The 18746-nt window shown below is 38.2% G+C and overlaps 2 protein-coding genes across 2 annotated transcripts; both read right to left on the reverse strand.

Annotated features, from left to right (window-relative positions):
• Positions 1–459: 459 nt before the first annotated feature.
• LOC307201597 (vomeronasal type-2 receptor 26-like) lies at positions 460–8456 on the reverse strand (the record flags this gene model as incomplete). Its single annotated transcript, XM_079950877.1, has 6 exons — positions 460–1361; positions 2109–2235; positions 2697–2924; positions 3551–4411; positions 5878–6169; positions 8038–8456. 6 exons carry the CDS (start codon positions 8454–8456, stop codon positions 460–462), a joined length of 2829 nt encoding a protein of 942 aa, XP_079807003.1.
• A 2879-nt stretch (positions 8457–11335) lies between these two features.
• Positions 11336–16890, reverse strand: LOC307201598 (vomeronasal type-2 receptor 26-like; the record flags this gene model as incomplete). Its single annotated transcript, XM_079950878.1, has 5 exons — positions 11336–12246; positions 13112–13238; positions 14259–14486; positions 14740–15594; positions 16729–16890. 5 exons carry the CDS (start codon positions 16888–16890, stop codon positions 11336–11338), a joined length of 2283 nt encoding a protein of 760 aa, XP_079807004.1.
• Between the last annotated feature and the right edge of the window lie 1856 nt (positions 16891–18746).

Genomic DNA, 18746 nt, shown 5'->3' on the forward strand with positions numbered 1-18746 from the left:
AAATAATGTAGAAAACCATATAGTGCCTACAAGCCCTTACTTTTAAAATAAAAATAAAAAGATGCCAGCTGTGGTGCTTGAACTGGCTCTTGTCTCCTTCCCCTGCAACAGTCTGTAAGGCCCATGTTTCCAATTAGAGATTATGGCACAGAATTTCACAACACTAGTGGGAACTGCGCCCCCCCCCACTAGTGCTGGTGTGCTAGTATATCTTCACATTACTAAGAATAGGAAGAGGCAGACAGAAGGAGTAGACCACCAACCCCTTATCATAATCAGGTATCTCTTATTCTCTGCCTGAATCAATATAGGGAGTACTTTGAGGTGGGCTGTGGCTAAGAATTTCTTCAGAAATTTTTAACTAAGGAAGCACTTGTACTGGAATTACAGATATACCTAACATAAGCATTTCCAAAGGACTACATATATGAGCAGAAAGAAATGTATTTATTCTTCTTTTTATTTTCTTCTTATTATTAATTGATCCCGGTTGTTCAGCTCAGGCCTGAGCAGAATGATGTAGCATTTAGGGAAGAAGATGCAGCCCAGTAACCCAGCACTTGAAGACAAGATGGAAAAGACCTCTACAGCCACCATATATTTCCCTTTGGTGCTTAGATAGGTTGGAACAAAGGATAACCAAACAATGCAAAACACCAACATGCTGAAAGTGATGAACTTGGCTTCATTGAAACTGTCGGGCAACTTCCTAGCCAGGAAAGCCACAACAAAGCTGACAATGGCCAGTGAGCCCATGTAGCCCAAGACACAGTAAAACATGAAAACAGAACCGTCATTACATTCCACTATGATTTCCCTATCCAATGAGTACATGTCCATATCTGGGAAAGGAGGGGAGGTACTTAACCAAAGAGTACAAATGCCAACTTGAATCAAGGAAGAGGAAAGGACAATAGAATCTGCCATTCTTTTCCCCACCCATCTCCTCATTCCAGATCCTGGTTTGGTTGCCATGAAAGCCAGAACCACAGTGATGGTCTTTGCCAACACAGAAGAAAGGGCCACAGAGAATATGATACCAAAGGCTGTTTGTCGGAGAAGGCAGATGAGCTTTCCAGGATGTCCAATGAAGAGCAAGGAGCAGAGGAAGCAAAGGAGGAGGGAGATGAGGAGGATGTAGGTGAGGGTTCGGTTGTTGGCTTTGACTATGGGAGTGTCCTTGTACTTCATAAAAATTCCAAGTACTAAACTTGTGATCAAGCAGAAAGAGATTGCCAATATAGTTAAGATGATCCCTAAATCTTCTTTGTAAGAGAGGTAGTTCACATCCTTTGGAATGCATTTAGTTTGTTCCTTGTTAGGACACTGTTCTTCTGGACAATTGACACAGGCATCAGCATCTTTAAAAAAGGAAGATATAGTTAACAGCTGTGAGGCACTTTCTAGTTCTACATTTATATGGCTGCTGAAAACTTGACTTATGTAGGCAAATAAAAATACATATTTCCACAATAGTTAGCTCTAGTTACTTCAGCTAGCCAACTAGCCAGCAGGATGAGGTGGCAGCAAAGCTGGAGACAAAGGGTAGAAAACCACCTTTCTGCCAGGAGACAGACACCAGCTTTGTAGGTGGGATCAGAGGGAATCCACCTCTTGACACACACCTAATGGAGCACACATTCAGCAGAACTGACAAAAAGGGATTTCCACGAGTGAGCTTGCTCTGTCTCATCTTTAAAAGCTCTGTACAACGGGGATTTCAACTCTTGGGGGATCTTCATACCTTCTGTTTAGTTATGAACAACTTTCCTTGCTCATGCATCTTAAAAACTTGACTTATTTACCTTCTGTGGCCTGCTGAACCTGCACCGTTATTTGGTTGAATAAATATAGCTTTGTTAATTTCAAGTAAGAGTAGCTGTCATTGCGTTTTGAGGCAGGGATAATATAGGTTGGCAGTTCTTAACTGGGCATGTTCAAGATGGGCACATTTCCTTCTGCTTTCGATGATGGGATGGCTGGCAAACCAGCTAAAATCTTTTTTATAATTTCAAGGAACATATAATAAAATGTAAGTAAATACAAGTAAATAAAAAGATGATGCATCACAGAACTTCCTTGATATTTCTGTTCATTATTTCTCCTACCCTTCTGGTGAGAGATCATCCCTTCTGGACATGGAGCACAATCATAGCAGCAAAATTTCTCTCCCTCCTTCTTTTTTTTGCTGTAGCCTGGGTAGCAGTTGTCATTGCACACAGAAACAGGCAGCACCTTTAAAGAAGCATGAAGGATGATTTGCACTAAGAGAGTGGGTCTTGAAAATAGCTCATCTCTTGGCATGAAAGTATGACTGAGAGAAGACAGTGAATTTTGCCTTCACCAAGCTCAGATTGGAACATGAAACCTTGTCATAAAGATCAGACAAAGTTTATCACCTCCATAATCGTTTTCAAAATTATTAAACATGGCTTACGTGAAAGCATTTATTCACAAAACAGGAAGTGATGTTGTTGAGGAGGCAGGGTTCTTTATTATATAAAAAAATAATTTATGAGGTCAAAAATTTACTGAGAGCTCACTTGGAGTGATGTGACATTTAAGGGGCTTATGATTTATTTTATAATAATTTTAATCAGCATTGTTCAGAGCCTGAAAACCAGATAGAAATATGAACTGGCCAAAAATAAAAAAAATCTCATTTGATTATTTAAATATTTTTTGCTATGTCTCACCTGATTAAAACTTTTATGCCAGACAATTTGCTCATCATTAAGGGTTAATTCTTTGCCTGAAGGAGCCTGAGGTTGGAGTCTTCCAACTTTCACTCTAACCAGTGAGCCATTGGGGAATGTCACCCAGTTTGTAACATCAAAACCTGTAACTAATTCACCATTGTCATCAAAGCGCACAGTGTCTCCAGCACTGTTATTGAATGTGATCCACCTTAGAAAGTGATGCACCTAGATTGAAAGAGAATATGAATGACTAGGTATTGAGATTATTACTTTGGATGTAAGAAAGGGACTGCTAAATTGGTCCAACTGTTTGGGCGAAGTTAACCCTGCAGATTCCTATTTGTTGGAAAAATGAATCTTTGCATAATCAAAGAGGTGGTCAAATATAGGTGATATGTTGCCACAAAAATAAATAGTTGGAGTTGATGTCATCAATGTGTTGCAGTCTTGAAACTGGACCTGACTTGCTATCTGTAAGAAAGGTAAAAACCCAAGGTACAAACATGCCCTGTGACTCCTGAAATATCTTACTTCTGACCGCATGTAACATTTATTCCATGAGCTTCAGAAAAGTCTGTTCTAACAAAGTTCTATTTCTAACAAAGAATTATCTAACAAAGAATTCATTCTCCTCCACTTTTGGGACTTTATACTTCCACCTATCTCTCCTATCCATTTAGCTTCATGTGCATGGCCCATTATAAATAATAAATCACTATTTCATAATCGGGGAGCTATTGCTTATGTAAATCAGTGTGGGAATTTGGTGATTTTTTTAAATGTAGAGATCCCTTTACCTCTGAATCATAAAGTTTACTTCTTTTCTATTTTAAGTGTTGACTTGAAATTACCTGCCATGGCTGTACTCTCTGAAATGCCAATCTGTCTCTTTCCTCCAATCTTTTACGTTTGACATGGGATTTGTATATAGCATTCAAAGCATGTGCCATTGCATAGACAGCATTGTAGACATTGTAGCTGTGTCCAGTCATATTCATTTCAAAGAGAACTCCAGAAAGGCTTTCCAGATTCTCTTCCCCAGTGCAGGTTTTCTTCCCGTCCTTCTCTTGCTGCTTAGACATCATTAGTGAACAACTGAATGCTTGTTCCCAGAAGTCCTGGATGAAACCATCTCCTTTGGCCCAGGAAGGTTGTATCGTGTCTGTGAACGTTCGGAATCCTAATGGCTGATTTGAGTGAACTGTGAAAGATATGGTGCCATGGAATGCCTGTATATCCCATACCTTTTGTACAGAGTGTGATGCAAAATCCCAGTGGGAAGTTACAACCCAAACTTTTACTAGAGGTGGCAGTGCCAAGAAGGGTGCTAGAAACAACAACATTCTCAAAATCTGAAAGGATGGAGGTTCTCCATATACATACATTACATTGCATTTTCTCTCCATGAGAATTTCATAGTTTTTCTGCTGCTGTATAAGCAAGTCTATCATCTCATCCACATAATTCCATTTTGGTACTCTTATTATGAAGGCATAACAGTTGCCATTTGGGGAAAGAATTGGGACCATTGTTTGTAAAAACCTATCCCCTTTGTCATCATCTACAGCTAACAGTCCAACCCAAGTCCATTTGAAATGCTGAAATAGCCGGATAACTCCTATGTGCTGATGAGCCTCATTTGGGACCATCTGGTACAAAAATGGGTATAGCATTTTGTCATTCTGTAATGCTGAAAATGATCCATAAGTGAGCTGAAATAAAAAAAGTAAACATTTCTCATTTTAAATAAAAGAGAATATTGTATCTTAGAATTATGAGCCATTGAATCATTGAATCAAACTGGGGGGGGGGGGGTAGCTAATGCCACAGAAGACAGACAGAATCAGAATTCAAAATGACCTTAACAGATTGGAAAACAGGGTGCAAGCTAACAAAATGAATTTCAATAGGGACAAATGTAAGGTTCTGCACTTAGGCAGGAAGAACCAGATGGGTGACACCTAGCTTATTAGCAGTACACGTGAAAAGAAACTAGGGGTCTTGGTGGACCACAACTTAAAAATGAGTCAACAGTGTGATGCAGCAGCAAATAAAGCTAATGCTATTCTAGGCTGCATCAACAGAAGAATAGTGTCCAGATCAAGGGAAGTACCGGTAATAGTACCACTCCATTCTGCCTTAGTCAGACCACACTTGAAATACTGTGTCCAATTCTGGGCAACAAAATTTCAGAAGAATGTTGACAAGCTCGAACATGTGCAGAGGAAGGCAACCAAGATGATCAAGGGTCTGGAAACTAAGCCTTATGAGGAGTGCTTGAAGGAGCTGGGTATGTTTAGTCTGGAAAAGAGGAAACTGAGAGGAGATATGATAGCCATCTTTACATATCTGAAGGGCTGTCACATGGAGGGGGGAGCTTTCTCCTGCTCTGGAGGGTAGAGCTCGAACCAATGCCTTCAAGTTGCAAGAAGAGAGATTCAGACCAAACATTAGGAAGAAACTTTCTGGCAGTAAGAGCTGTTCAGCAGTGGAACAGACTCCCACATAAGGTTGTGGACCCTTCTTCCTTGGAGGTTTTTAAAACAGAGATTGGATGGCCACCTGTCATGGATGCTTTAGCTGAGATCCCTGTGTTGCAGGGGGTTGAAATAGATGATCCTTGGGGTCCATTCCAACTATAAGATTCTACGATTCTTTGACAGCTTTCCCCAAACATCCTAAGCTCTACCAAAAGTTTCAAAGAGATGCTAAATAGCATTATGAACATAATAGTTCCCTGTGATACATCACAATGCCAGACACTGAAACACACTGAATGCATCAATGAATTCATATGTATTGGTGAAAATAAAACACAGGTGCATTATATTGGGATAAATTCACTGTAAAAGTTTTGTTAGAGAAGAATTGCACTGGTTCAATTGCTCAATTGCACTTACAGTTAAGATGATTGTCCTAATTTTAAATGGAAATATAGTTTTCCCTTCTTTTTCTCCCCCTCCCCCCCTTGCTGCTGACAATTCTACAGTTTAAATGATACAGGAATTAACTTTGTATAACACAGTTGTGCTACAATAGTTAGTGTTCAGTGTGCTGTGAGTCCTCTGGATTGTTTTGTCATTTAACTGTTATAACACCTTAATATCATTTATCAAAGGATTTGCTGAAATCATGATGGTGTGCCACAGCTGTGAATTTTCTGTACCACCTTATTTACCTGTGGAGTCTTGTGAATTGCTGAGATGATGGCCACATTGGCAGAGATTTCAGAGATGCATCCACCAATGATGGTGATCAGCTTGTTCTGATTGTGACACTTGAAGTTGGGGACAAACCTCTGTTGTGTGGAATGCAGGCTGAGGGCAGCCTTATAAGTCATCTTTGCAGTGTAGTAACTATTGAGGATGTGAAACCCCAGCGAGGCATTTGACAAGATGTTGGGGTTCTCATTGATCTCTTTGACAGCAAATGCTAAGGCCAGGATGTGCTGGTAGTTCTTGGGCACTGAACTGTAAAAAAGAGTTGCAGCTATTTAACAAATCATCAATAATGAAAGCAGATTTATAGTCTTCATCAACACACTTTCAAGAATGAGCTGTAACTTAATACTCAAGAAGGTGAAATATTGAAGTAAAAATTAAGATACCTGATTGGTTCTGTTCCTTCCTGCAAGGTGACTGCCAGCAAGCAGTACAGGCAATTCCCAATTTACATGGGGGTTACATTCAAAGGCACTGTGTATTAAAGTGAGATTGTGTATATTTGAAACACCATTGAAAAAGCCTGCAAACAACTTGTGACTGCTAGCCTTCCAATGGACATGGGTTGTCAGTGAGCTACTAGACCAAATTCAATGTGTTCATATTATCATATGAAACCCTAAATAGCTTGAAACCCAAATACCTAAAAATTGTTCCTTCAACCATCTCAGAGTCTATGGTGGCTTTGGTGGTGATGAAACTGAGTGCAACGCATTTGGAAGTGATCCTGACCAAGGGTTTTCCGTGGTGGTTGCCCATCTGTGGAATGCCTTCCTAGTGAGGTCTATGCCTCTCTCCCCCATCACTGTCTTCCATCAACAAGTGAAAAACATTCCTGTTTACCCAAGCATTTCATGACTTTAAAAAAACTGATCCTGGAGATACTGAGGTCACTGGCTGAGAATGATTTTAATTGTTTTTAGAATGTTTTTAACAGTTTCTTTAAAGAATGTTTTAGAGCTGATTTTAGTTCTAGTTTAGAGGACAGGACCTAGAGGAGAGTGAAACTCTTATTTCCAGTGATATTCTTATTATCTTATGCAATACAGTGAAGCAAGAAATATACAATAATATGGACCTTGTTGAAGCAACTGACAACAGTGCATTTTTATTATCTGTGATGCATAAATACAATAGAAGAACATCTGTCATAAACAGATGAAAACAGAGAATATATTTCAAGTGAAAAGTACAAAAGGGAGCTTTACAGGCTTCAAAAAACTAACGTATATTTGAAAGCAATTCACTATATATATATTATCTCAGACTAACTAGTGCGTGGTACTTGGCAGCCAATTCACAAATAACTTTTTTAAAAAATGTAGACCCCTATAATGTTGTGCCTGTGTGTTTTTGAATTGAAAAGTATGATAAATATTAACTATGTTTACAAATACAGGTATTACATGCATACCCTTTTTAGAGCCAGGTTGTGGTTCCCTGTCCAGCCTGCTTTACTTTTCAAATGAAAGTGTTAAAACAACAGGAAGAGTGAAACATGCTGTTATTTCTAAAATATAATAATCTGAAATAAATGATTTTAAAAACAGATGATTGGAAGGGCATAAGAGAGTGCATCATTTGAGATTAAGAACGAGGAAACAAAATATGGAAAAAAGAGAAATGGGGCAGTAACTAAATGATAAATATAATATACAGTGTTGTTATCCTGCACAAACACTATAGAAATGGATTGTAGGTATTCAACTGATTTTGCTGTTACTGTTGCTGGCTTCTGATCTGATTTCACTTTGATGTAAGCTCTTACTCATCAATCCCTTAATATTGAAGATGAATATGATGTAAGCAACCTCTGTACTTCACACAGTCACAGTTATGGTTATGGGGTTTTATATAGTCTTTTGATTGATTTGTACATCTTATTGACTTTTTATAGCTATATTCTCAAAATCAATAAAGATATATTAAAAGAAAGAAAGAAATACACAGTACTCATTCATTTCAATGGTGATGGTGGAGGAAAACATACTAGTGGTTTCTGCCGAACAATTTAATATAGAAAGCATGACAAAAATGCAGGATTGCACAATTATGTGTTCTCTACTATTATTCTCTTAATATATTACAGAAGCAAGAGAAAATAAATGATGCCTTACACTGGTTCATCAATCAAGATCTGTGTTGGTGGTTCTGTGAAAGAGAGGTTATTGTAGAGGAAGAAGACCTGGGAAACTATTTCACCGATAACAAGTTCACCTGGCTGGTAAAATGCATGAGGTATAGGTAAGGGATCATCATAGATGCTGCAATTAATAGAATGTGCCTGGCACACAGTAGGGCACAGCAGTACAAGTAGCAAAATCATCACCATCATGAGCTTGTGAGCATAACATTCCTTCCAAACATAGGTTCTCATGTTTCCATTTACAACATTATATGTAGCTGTTATCTGTTTTGCTACAGCTTCCCTTGAATGATGGATGATTCTGTCTCTATGCTGATTAGCAGAAGGACCTCTTTGAGAATCTGTGAAGCAGCATCCTGTTCTCAGAACTAATAACGGTGCCTTGTCCATCAGTGTCCCTGATCAAGGTATTCTCTTCATCTACTCAGTTTATCCTCAAAGACTCACTGAGAAGTATGTTTATTTCTAATCCCTCATCTGTTCAGGTATGTATACCAATAAGTTTGCTTTGGTCTGCAAAGGGGGGGAAAAGTATACTCTTAAGATTTTCCAATCCACTTATCCAAAGCAGCATAAGATATTAAATAATATAAGCTGTATTATGATGCAACAACATGTGTGTGGATGCCTGCATATGTATATGTTTTTGTATCTAGCCAAGGAGGTTTGATTTTCACAGTAAGAAACTTTGAAGTGGAAAGTTAATTGGACAAGGATACTCATGGAATTTATTTATTTATTATTATTTTTTAAAAACTAGGGCTTAATCAGCTGCTGAAAAAATATCCTAACATGTAAAGAGGAAATGAACACCCAAAAGAATGACAGAGTCCTGCCTATGTCTAATATCAAACTTTGTTGATGGTTTCTTATGCCTCTCTTCATATGCAGGTTGGGCTCTGGATGTCTGCTGTGTCAGAGGATAGATACCAGTAATTCTGACAATGATTGGGATTATTATCATTTCCCTTGTGTGCTGTTGTCATTTCAAGTTGCCTTGTGCATTCTGAAACTGCTAGGAGTCCCACTGCCCTGAATATTACAACTATTATTTTCTCCTTTGACATATGATAAACAGTTAGTGGCGCACAAAATAATGAAATTGTAGAACTGTAGAGTTGGAAGGGATCACATGGGTCATCTAGTCCAACCGCCTGTAATGCAGGAATCTCTTGGTGAATTTTAGCACCAATCATTATGTTTCCTGGATGAAGGAAGTGGGACTAATAAAAATCATTTTGGTATGCTATTGGTATGATTAAAAGCTTGCAGTCATGGGTAATTGGTTTTCTCTGAATGAGGAAAGTCAGGTAGAACCAAATTGTTGTTGAATTGTATAAGAGACTCCAAGGGTCCAAGCCCCTTCAATGCAGGAATCACAGTTAAATTAACCCTCACAGATGGCTATCCAATTTCTGTTTAAGGAGCTCCAATGAAGGAAGGACCACCATTTTCCACAATAGTGGAACAAAGTATCAGACAGCTCTTACTGTCAGAAGGTTCTTTCTAATGTTGGGTTGAATTCTCCTTTCTTGTAATTCGAACCCAATGGTTCAGGTCCTGCCCTCTGGAGCAGCAGGAAACAAGTTTGCTCCATCGTCCACGAGACAGCCTTTCAGATATTTAAAGGTGGCTATCATATCCCCCTCTCAGTCTTCTGTTCTCTAGGCTAAGCATACCCAACTCCCATTGTTCCTCATAAGGTTTGGTTTTCAGACACTTTATCATATTTTTTAAAAAAATAAAAGTAATATTTATTAATATTAACAACAAAATATAACAATACGCCAAAACAAAAGAGAAACAATTCCAAATCTTACAGATTAAAACACGAAACAAAGAATGAAAGAAAAGAAAAAGAAAAAAGAAATGAAACAAAGAAAAAGGACAAAGAAAAAAGAAGAAAGACAGACATATTCCCAACACTGTATTCATCGTTACATAACCAAAGTTGATAAAACAAAGACTTCCACTGACCTCACAACACTTCATTTCATTCTCATTATATCTTTCTGTATTTTCTTATTATCGCAATCCTAATTTATTTATGTATAGTTTGTCAATATTCCTTTCCCTTTCTATTCATGAGGTCGACACTTTATCATCTTGGTTCCTGTCATCTGCACACCTTTCAACTTGACAATATCCTTCTTAAAATGTGGTGCCCAGAACTGGACTCAGTACTGCAGATGGGACCTGACCAAGTGATAGAGTGATGTTATTACACTGGACACTATATTTCTGCTATTGAATTTTATAATGTTGACTCATGTTAAGCTTATGGTCTTGTAAGGCTGCTAGATTCTCATAAAGCAGCAAATTCATTTATGTTAATTTCAAGAGAAAAGGCGGAAAGTTGAAACACAGCACAATTAATTAATATTTTAGCAGTTTGACCCAGCGTAGAAGGCAAGTTGTTTCCAGATTCATCATCAATATTTCATAATGGGAAACTTCCCTCACTATAATAAGAATTAATTTATAATAGTAATTACTTTATATTTATATACAACTTCCAGCTCCAAAGAACTCAAATCAATATAATACTCTTTGTTTTCTATTTTTTTCAATAAGTGACCATGGAGCTAGGTTTGCAATTAATGACATGCCTATTCATTGTTGTTAGAATGTGTGTAATATGCAAAACAGAATGAGTGTACCTAGTATTGGAAGAATATAAATTCAAGCACAACAAAAGATCAATAAGCTGAAAAATGATCAATCTGATTGCATTGAATTTCCTAGGAAGGGAAACTGTGATGAAGCCAGGGAATTCATATAGCCCAAGACAAGACAAAAGACAACAAAAGAAAAGATGTAGCATTGGAACCCTCATTACATTATATTATATTGCAATACTTTTCCAATTCACTGTATGCATGTGGAAATGAACAGAAACTTCTTAAGAACATGATATCTGGTAAAAATATAAACCACTGCCAGAATGCTTGCAGAAGCATCACTTTACAAATAGCCACAGGAAAATGAGAACAGGCAAAGCATTTTTTCACCCATAGTTGGTAAATGCCACACATTGTGACTCAATTTCTCCTTAGGTATGGGGGTAGGAAGGAGTCAGTGGACCCCCATATACTGTGTTAGAGCAAAACCATGGTAGGAGGTATAATAGAGGAACCAAATGTCAGCACAACTTTAGTCATAGGAATTCATAGGAATTTGAGAAGGAATTTGAGAAGGGATGCTTAGTTAAGATCCCTGAGATCCCTAGCATCGGCATTCATATATATATGAAGAATAAAGATACAGCCTTATATTCTATCACCTTTTCTTATTATTAGTTGCTCCTTGTTGTTCAGCTGAGGCCTCAGCAGAATAATGTAGCATTTTGGGGAAAAGATGCAACCCAGTAATCCAGCACCGGAAGACAAGATGGAGAAGATCTCCACGGCCACCATGTATTTTCCTTTGGTGCTCAGGTAGGTTGGAACAAAGGATAACCACACACTGCAAAACACCAACATGCTGAAAGTGATAAATTTGGCTTCATTGAAACTATCGGGTAACTTCCTGGCTAAGAAAGCCACAATAAAGCTGACAATGGCCAGAATGCCCATATAGCTCAAAACACAATAAAACATAGAAGGTAAGCCCTCATTACATTCCACAATGATTTGCCCTTTCAGTGAGTGCATGTCTTTATCAGGAAATGGGGGAAATGTACTTAACCAAAGAGTACAAATTCCTGATTGAATGAGGGAGCAGGAAAGGACAATAGAATTTGCTAGTCCTTTCCCCACCCATTTCCTCATTCTAGATCCTGGTTTGGTTGCCATGAATGCCAGAACCACAGTGATAGTCTTTGCCAACACAGAGGAAAGGGCCACAGAGAAGACAATGCCAAAAGCTGTTTGTCGGAGAAGACAAGTCACCTTTCCAGGCTGTCCAATGAAGAGCAAAGCACAGAGGAAGCAAAGGAGGAGGGAGATGAGGAGGATGTAGGTGAGCGTTCGGTTGTTGGCTTTGACTATGGGAGTGTCCTTGTACTTCATAAAAATTCCAAGTACTAAACTTGTGATCAAGCAGAAAGAAATCGCCAATATAGTCAAGATGATCCCTAAATCTTCTTTGTAACAGAGGTAGTTTACAACCTTGGGAGTGCATTGACTTTGGTCCTTGTTGGGATACTGTTCTTTTGGACATTTGACACAGCCATCCATGTCTGAGGGGGGAAAGGGAAAAGCTGCTTAGATTTTGTTAGTTCAAACTTGTAAAATGGGGGGTGGGGAGAGAGAGCTGTAACTCAATGGTAGAGTATCTACTTTGTATGCAAAGGGACCCTGGAAAAGACTCCTGCTTGACATCCTGGAGAACCACTGCCAGTGAGCTTCCTGGCTTCATAGGCTCCAATCTGAAGTAATGTCATCCTATAACGTGAAAGTGTTTCCTTTTGTTTCCTTTCCTTTTATTTGCAGTTATTTGACCAACTCTAGGAGAGACGACTGGCATAATCACATAGAACAAGCAATAATTCATTATTATTAGCTTTTGTGCTTCCAAAAGTGTTTGTGATTTGTGCTGTGCTCTTGTCTTTACTGTCACAGATGAATGATAGCCACGGCAGGTGCAGGAAGGGCCACAAGAATGGACACTGAGGCTGGTATTGGGTTGAATTAGGCCACAACTTTTATTGATGACAGGAAAGAGTAGGTTTGGCTAAGGCTGTGCCAAAGATGGTGGGGCCCCTGGACCCACTATGGCCGTGTAATGTAGCAAAGGCTGCCCACCCAGGGCCTCAGGTGAGCAGATATTCTGTCTTAGCCCTCATCTGTAATGTGGTTATAATAATAAGCTATATTACACTAATATAGGAATACTATTCACATTTGCCCACATCCTCATCATCATTATGATTTGGAGCAGATTTGTCCTATTGACTATCTGATGCTGTTACATACACTTTAATTTTTTTTTAGGTGGATTCTGTTTCGAAATGCCGTTGTGAAACAACTTCATATATATTCAGGGAATAATCATTCTCAAATAATTATGAGCATTTCTTCATATCTTTACATTATGTCTCCTACCCTTCTCATGAGAGATCATCCCTTCTGGACACAGAGCACAATCATAGCAGCAAAATTTCTCTCCTTCTTTCTTTTTCCTGCTGTAGCCAGGATTGCAGTTTTCATTGCACACAGACAAGGGCAGCACCTGAAAAGAATAATAATCTGGCAATAAAACATTAGGCTCTTCAGTAATTCACCTCCATGTGATTAGAATAGCTTGGCAGGAGACTCCTACTCAATCATTCTGTAGCGTTCACTTCTTACTACTCTCCATATGCTAAGGGCTGAATGTCTGCATTGGGGAGCCTTCTCTACCTGTATTGGATCCCCACATGATTCAGAATCCTGAAGTGTACCTGTAGTCAGCTCCCAGGATGTAGATGTAGAGGGTGATGGAGGGTCAATGTGGTCATGATTAATGGGTTGGGATGAATGGCTTATCTCAGACCTGAGGTTCTACTGCTGCATGTAGTCATCATTTAACATACATTTAAAATACTTTTAATCACACAATTTCTCCTAAAGAATCCTGGGGAGTTTGATTTGTCCCTCATAGATCTACAATTCTCAGCACCCTTAGGTTGATCTCATAGATCTTTTGTTCCATATGTCAGCCTATGATGTGTCTTTAATTTTGTCTTCTAATCCCTTTCTCAGCTCAGTTGCAGTCCCTCAACATTTCCCTTACCAGTTCAGTACATTTTTTAAAAAATCCTTTCTTATCCTGCCTGAGCCCTAACCTTCAGGCTCAAGGTAAAATGAGTTAGATGTATAGTCACAGTTTGTACTAACACACTGTTGTTTTTGCATATTTGTTTGACAGAATGTGATCTCACTCTTTCAAAAAAAAAAAAAAAGATTTCCATATATTCCCCCCCCTTTAGGCAAATTTATTATGACATAATTGTTGTTGTTTTGTCATTTAGTCATGTCCGACTCTTCGTGACCCATGGACCAGAGCACGCCAGGCACTCCTGTCTTCCACTGCCTCCCGCAGTTTGGTCAAAATGACATAATAATATAATATAATATAATATAATATAATATAATATAATATAATTAATATAATATAATATATTTTTACAAAGAAGGGAAGGAACTACATCTAGAAAGTTGAATAGGTTGAAATTGAATTTTTAAAATGTTTGAGCATCTGCAGTTTCACCTGATTAAAGCTATGATGCCACACAATTTGTTCATCATGAATAGATAACTCTGTGCCCTGGGGAGCCTGAGGTTCCAGTCTTCCAATTTTTACTCTAACCACTGAGCCATTAGGGAACATTAGCCAGTTTGTAATATCAAAACCTGAAACTAGTTCTCCATTGTCATCAAAGTGCACAATGTCTCCAGCACTGTTGTTAAATGAGATCCTCTTTAGAAGTTGATGGACCTAGATAAAAAGGGATTATAAACAAAGCTCCAAAAACACACACTATTGAAATCATTTCAAGGAGCTTCACAAAGGAAGTCCTATTCATTTTGGGGTTAATACATGTGGTGACTTAATATTTCTATTTGAATTTACAAAAAAGAAAAGATAATGTTGAACAGTTTGGGTGGAGTTGTTTTATGTAGATTTAAAATCCTCTTTCATTTTGCAGGAAAAGCTGGACTTCTTTTTACAAGTGTTTATTTGCAATTACCTGCCATGGTTGCACATTCTGGAAAAAAAGTCTGTCTCTTTCTTCCAATCGTCTGTGTTTGGAATAGGATTTATATATAGCATGAAAAGTATGTGCCACAGCATAGACAGCATTGTAGACATTGTAGCTGTGGCCAGTCATCTTCATTTCAAACAAAATTCCAGAAAGGTTCTGTAGATTCTCCTCTCCAGTGCAGATTTTTTCCTTCTCTTCCCATTTAGACACATTTAATGAACAGCTGAATGCCTGTTCCCAGAAGTCCTGAATAAAACCATCTCCTTTAAACCAGGAAGGTCTAACCATCTGAATGAACTTTTGGAATCCTTTTGGCTGATTTGAGTGAATTGTGAAGGAAATGGAACCATGAAAAGTTTGTATATCCCATATCTTTTGAACAGATAGTGATGCAAAATCCCATTGGGATGTAATAATCCACACTTTATTAATAGGAGGCATTGGCAAGAAGGGTGCTAGAAACAGCAATATTCTCAAAACTCGAAAGGATGGATATTCTCCATATATGAGCAATACATTGACATTTCTTTTGATGACAGTTACATAGCTTTCCCATTGCTTTATAAGCATATCAATATACTCATCTACATAAGAGTATTTTGGTAGTCTTACAATGAAGGCATAACAGATACCATTCTGAGAAAGCATTGGCACTATTTTCTGTAAAAACTTGTCCCCTTTGTCATCATCCACAGCCACGAGCCCAATCCATGTCCATCTGAAATGCTGAAGTAACTTCACAACTCCTTTGTGCTGGTGAGCTTCATTTGGTACCATCTGGTACAGAAAAGGGAATAGTCTTTTGTCATCCTGTGTTGTCAAAAATGATCCATAAGTGAGCTGAAATAAAAATTTTTTTTCAAATCATACAGTCATAATGTGTGGGGTTCTTTAATGCCACCCTGTGTGATGCAAGAACTATAGCCACTGTCTGAAGGCCTCCCTCTGCTAATTGATTCCATCAATTAACTAATTTTACTATTAATAAATTTATCCCAATATTCTATTTCAGTCCTTTGTGGTACTATGAATATTTGAAGAATGCTATAATGTTCTCCCTTAGTCTAATTTTCTGCAGACTTCATATATAATTTTTTTTCTTGAAGTACTTATTTCTGAGAGCAATGCCAACCTTTCCTGCACTGCTTCCAGTTTGTTTACATCCATTTTACAGTTCAGAACCAAGACCCAGAAACATTAAGCCACAGACCCCTAGAGAAAAGACTTGTGAGATACTGAAACAGCACCTGTTTTCTCCACCCTGCATTTGTCAGGGCAGATCCTTGAAATCCCACAGAGACCCCTTGAGACAAATTCAAGGTACTTTCTATGAATTAGAAACTACCGGTATGTTTCAGTTTACTGTACTTTAGTGCTGCTGGAGACTTTTTGCGGCTATAGTGACACTGCCGACTCAAATTTAGCTTGAAATCAATTTAAACTTGGAGATCCCTTTCACATTTACTGCTGCCAAAGCAGGTACAATAAAAGGTAAAGGTAAAGGACCCCTGGACAGTTAAGTCCCGTCAAAGGCGACTATGGGGTGCAGCGCTCATCTCGCTTTCAGGCTGAGGGAGCTGCCGTTTGTCCACAAACAGCTTTCTGGGTCATGTGGCCAGCATGACTAAACTGCTACTGGAGCACGGAGGACTGTGATGAGTGCCAGAGTGCACGGAAACACCATTTACCTTCTCGCCGCAGCAGTACCTATTTATCTACTTTCAAACTGCTAGGTTGGCAGGAGCTGGGACAGAGCAATGGGGCCCAATATTAATTTTTGGTCTGATCTGGGAGGACTCTTCTGAAGTTATTCAGTTAACTGTTATCCAAAAAGCATTGAATTCACCTGATTGTACTACCTTCTAGTATGCATTCAATTAACTTGCTAAGCAAAATATCACAGGGAATGTTTGGCTGAAATCAAGATGATGTGTAACAAATATGAAAGCTTTATGCCCCATGCACACAGCTGACCTGTGGAGTCTTGTGAATGGCTGAAATTATGGCCACATTGGTAGAAATTTCAGAGATGCATCCTCCAATAAGAGCTATCAGATTGCTCTTCTTGTGACAATTGAAGTTGGGGGCAAACCTATGTTGTGACGAAAGCAGGCTCAGAGTGGCCTTGTAGGTCATCTTTGTAGAGTAGTAGCTATTGAGTATGTGAAATCCCAGGGAAATGTTTGATAAAATGTTGGGATTCTCATTGATCTCTTTGACAGCAAATGCTAAGGCCAGGATGTGCTGAAAGTTCTTAGGCACAGATCTGTAATAATAATAATAATAATAATAATAATAATAATAATAATAATAAATTTATTTATACCCTGCCCTCCCCGGGCTGGGCTCAGGGCGGCTAACACCAAATATAAAATAAGAGTTAGAGTAAAAAGAAAAACAACCATAAAACAACTATGACAATAACAAATGTATTGTACTCATCTACATGCTTTCAAGTATCAGCTTAAAACCATAAGGTATTATAGTTTGAAGAAATGTAACTTGGTGAAATTAAGAAAGTAAGACACTGTATCTGAAATTGCAAGAACTAAAATTTTGCAATATTTTGGAAGAGTAAAAGTGCTTTGGAAACTGCTCCCTGCAGCTATTGGAGTAATTTCCTTGGCACAGAAACAATATCATCAAGATAAACTAAAAAGTAGCACTTTAATAATGCACTTTTATATTTAAAAGTATGAATAACAAATGGGGTCATGTTTGCAAATCCATTAGGAAGTCGCTTTTGATTGCATGTTTCCCCTCCAAAGCGTTTTAAGTTGTAGAAACAAAGTCAGATTTGTCCTTTTGTAAAATGGGAATAGGCTGGAAACAATTGGAGGAATGAAACATGGCGGCATTTCTAAAATATAATATGAAATCCAATATTGAAAGAGTCAGAAGACTGGAAGTGCAGGGAAGAGGGTATATATAGTGGCAAAGGATGAGAGGAAACAAAATGTGGAAAGAGCAGGAGTAACATAATATAACAAGAGCACACTCTACTATGTTGTTATTCTGCAGAAATCCTACAGAAATGTACACGATCCATTTATTTCTGTGGAGTGTCTGGTGGAAAGGCTATTAGTGATTAATTAACAGGAACATAACGCAGGGACATAATGCAGAAAGCAAAAATAAACAGTAGTCCAAATACTGTGGGGATACCACTTTTTCACACAAAGTAAAAATAGTTACTTAATCACAAAGCTGCATAATGGTGAATGTCACATGAACTTATTACAATAGAAGAAAGAAATGTTTCCTTACATAGGTTCATCAATCAATACATGTATAGGCTGTTCCTCGAAAGACAGGCTATTATAGTGAAAGTAGACTTGAGAAACAATCTCACCGATGACAAGGTCTCCTGGCTGGTGAAATTTATGAGGTATAGGGAGGGGATCATCAAGTGTACTGCAGTTAATAGAATGTGTATTGCCTACAGTATGACACACCAGTATGAGCAGCAACACCACCACCTGTATAATCCCATTGACAAAGGATGCCCTCCAAATATAGATTTTCATGCTTCCGCCTACAGCATTATATATGGCTTTTATCTGTTTTGCTACATAGTCACTTGAATGGTGGATGGTTTTGTTGTTGTTAGGGAATCTCTGCATTAGTATCTTGGTCACTGACATAATGGCTCCTTTTTTTGTCAGTTTCCCTGATCAGAACATTCACTGATTTATACTCTAAGCATGAGTGAGAAGTATAAGCTTTTAGTACTCTTTTTCTCTTTTCAGTATCTTTGTTTTTATCTATTCAGCTGCAGGCATCTATAGCTTTGTGGTACTATGCAAGAGTTACCTTCAGAATTCTCAAACTCTGTAAATCAGAATTGTTGTAAAAAATAATTGATGATGGAGATACCTGATGAAGAGTGAACAAAACATTTGTCTAAGAAGAGCATCAGGAGAAGGAATGAATAATAGAGATACCCACAGTATACATATTTTTGTTTAAAAAATAATGGTGGAGTCAGCTGG

The sequence above is a fragment of the Podarcis cretensis genome (assembly GCF_951804945.1).
Source record: "Podarcis cretensis genome assembly, chromosome: 13".
In the NCBI taxonomy this organism is placed as follows: Eukaryota; Metazoa; Chordata; class Lepidosauria; order Squamata; family Lacertidae; genus Podarcis; species Podarcis cretensis.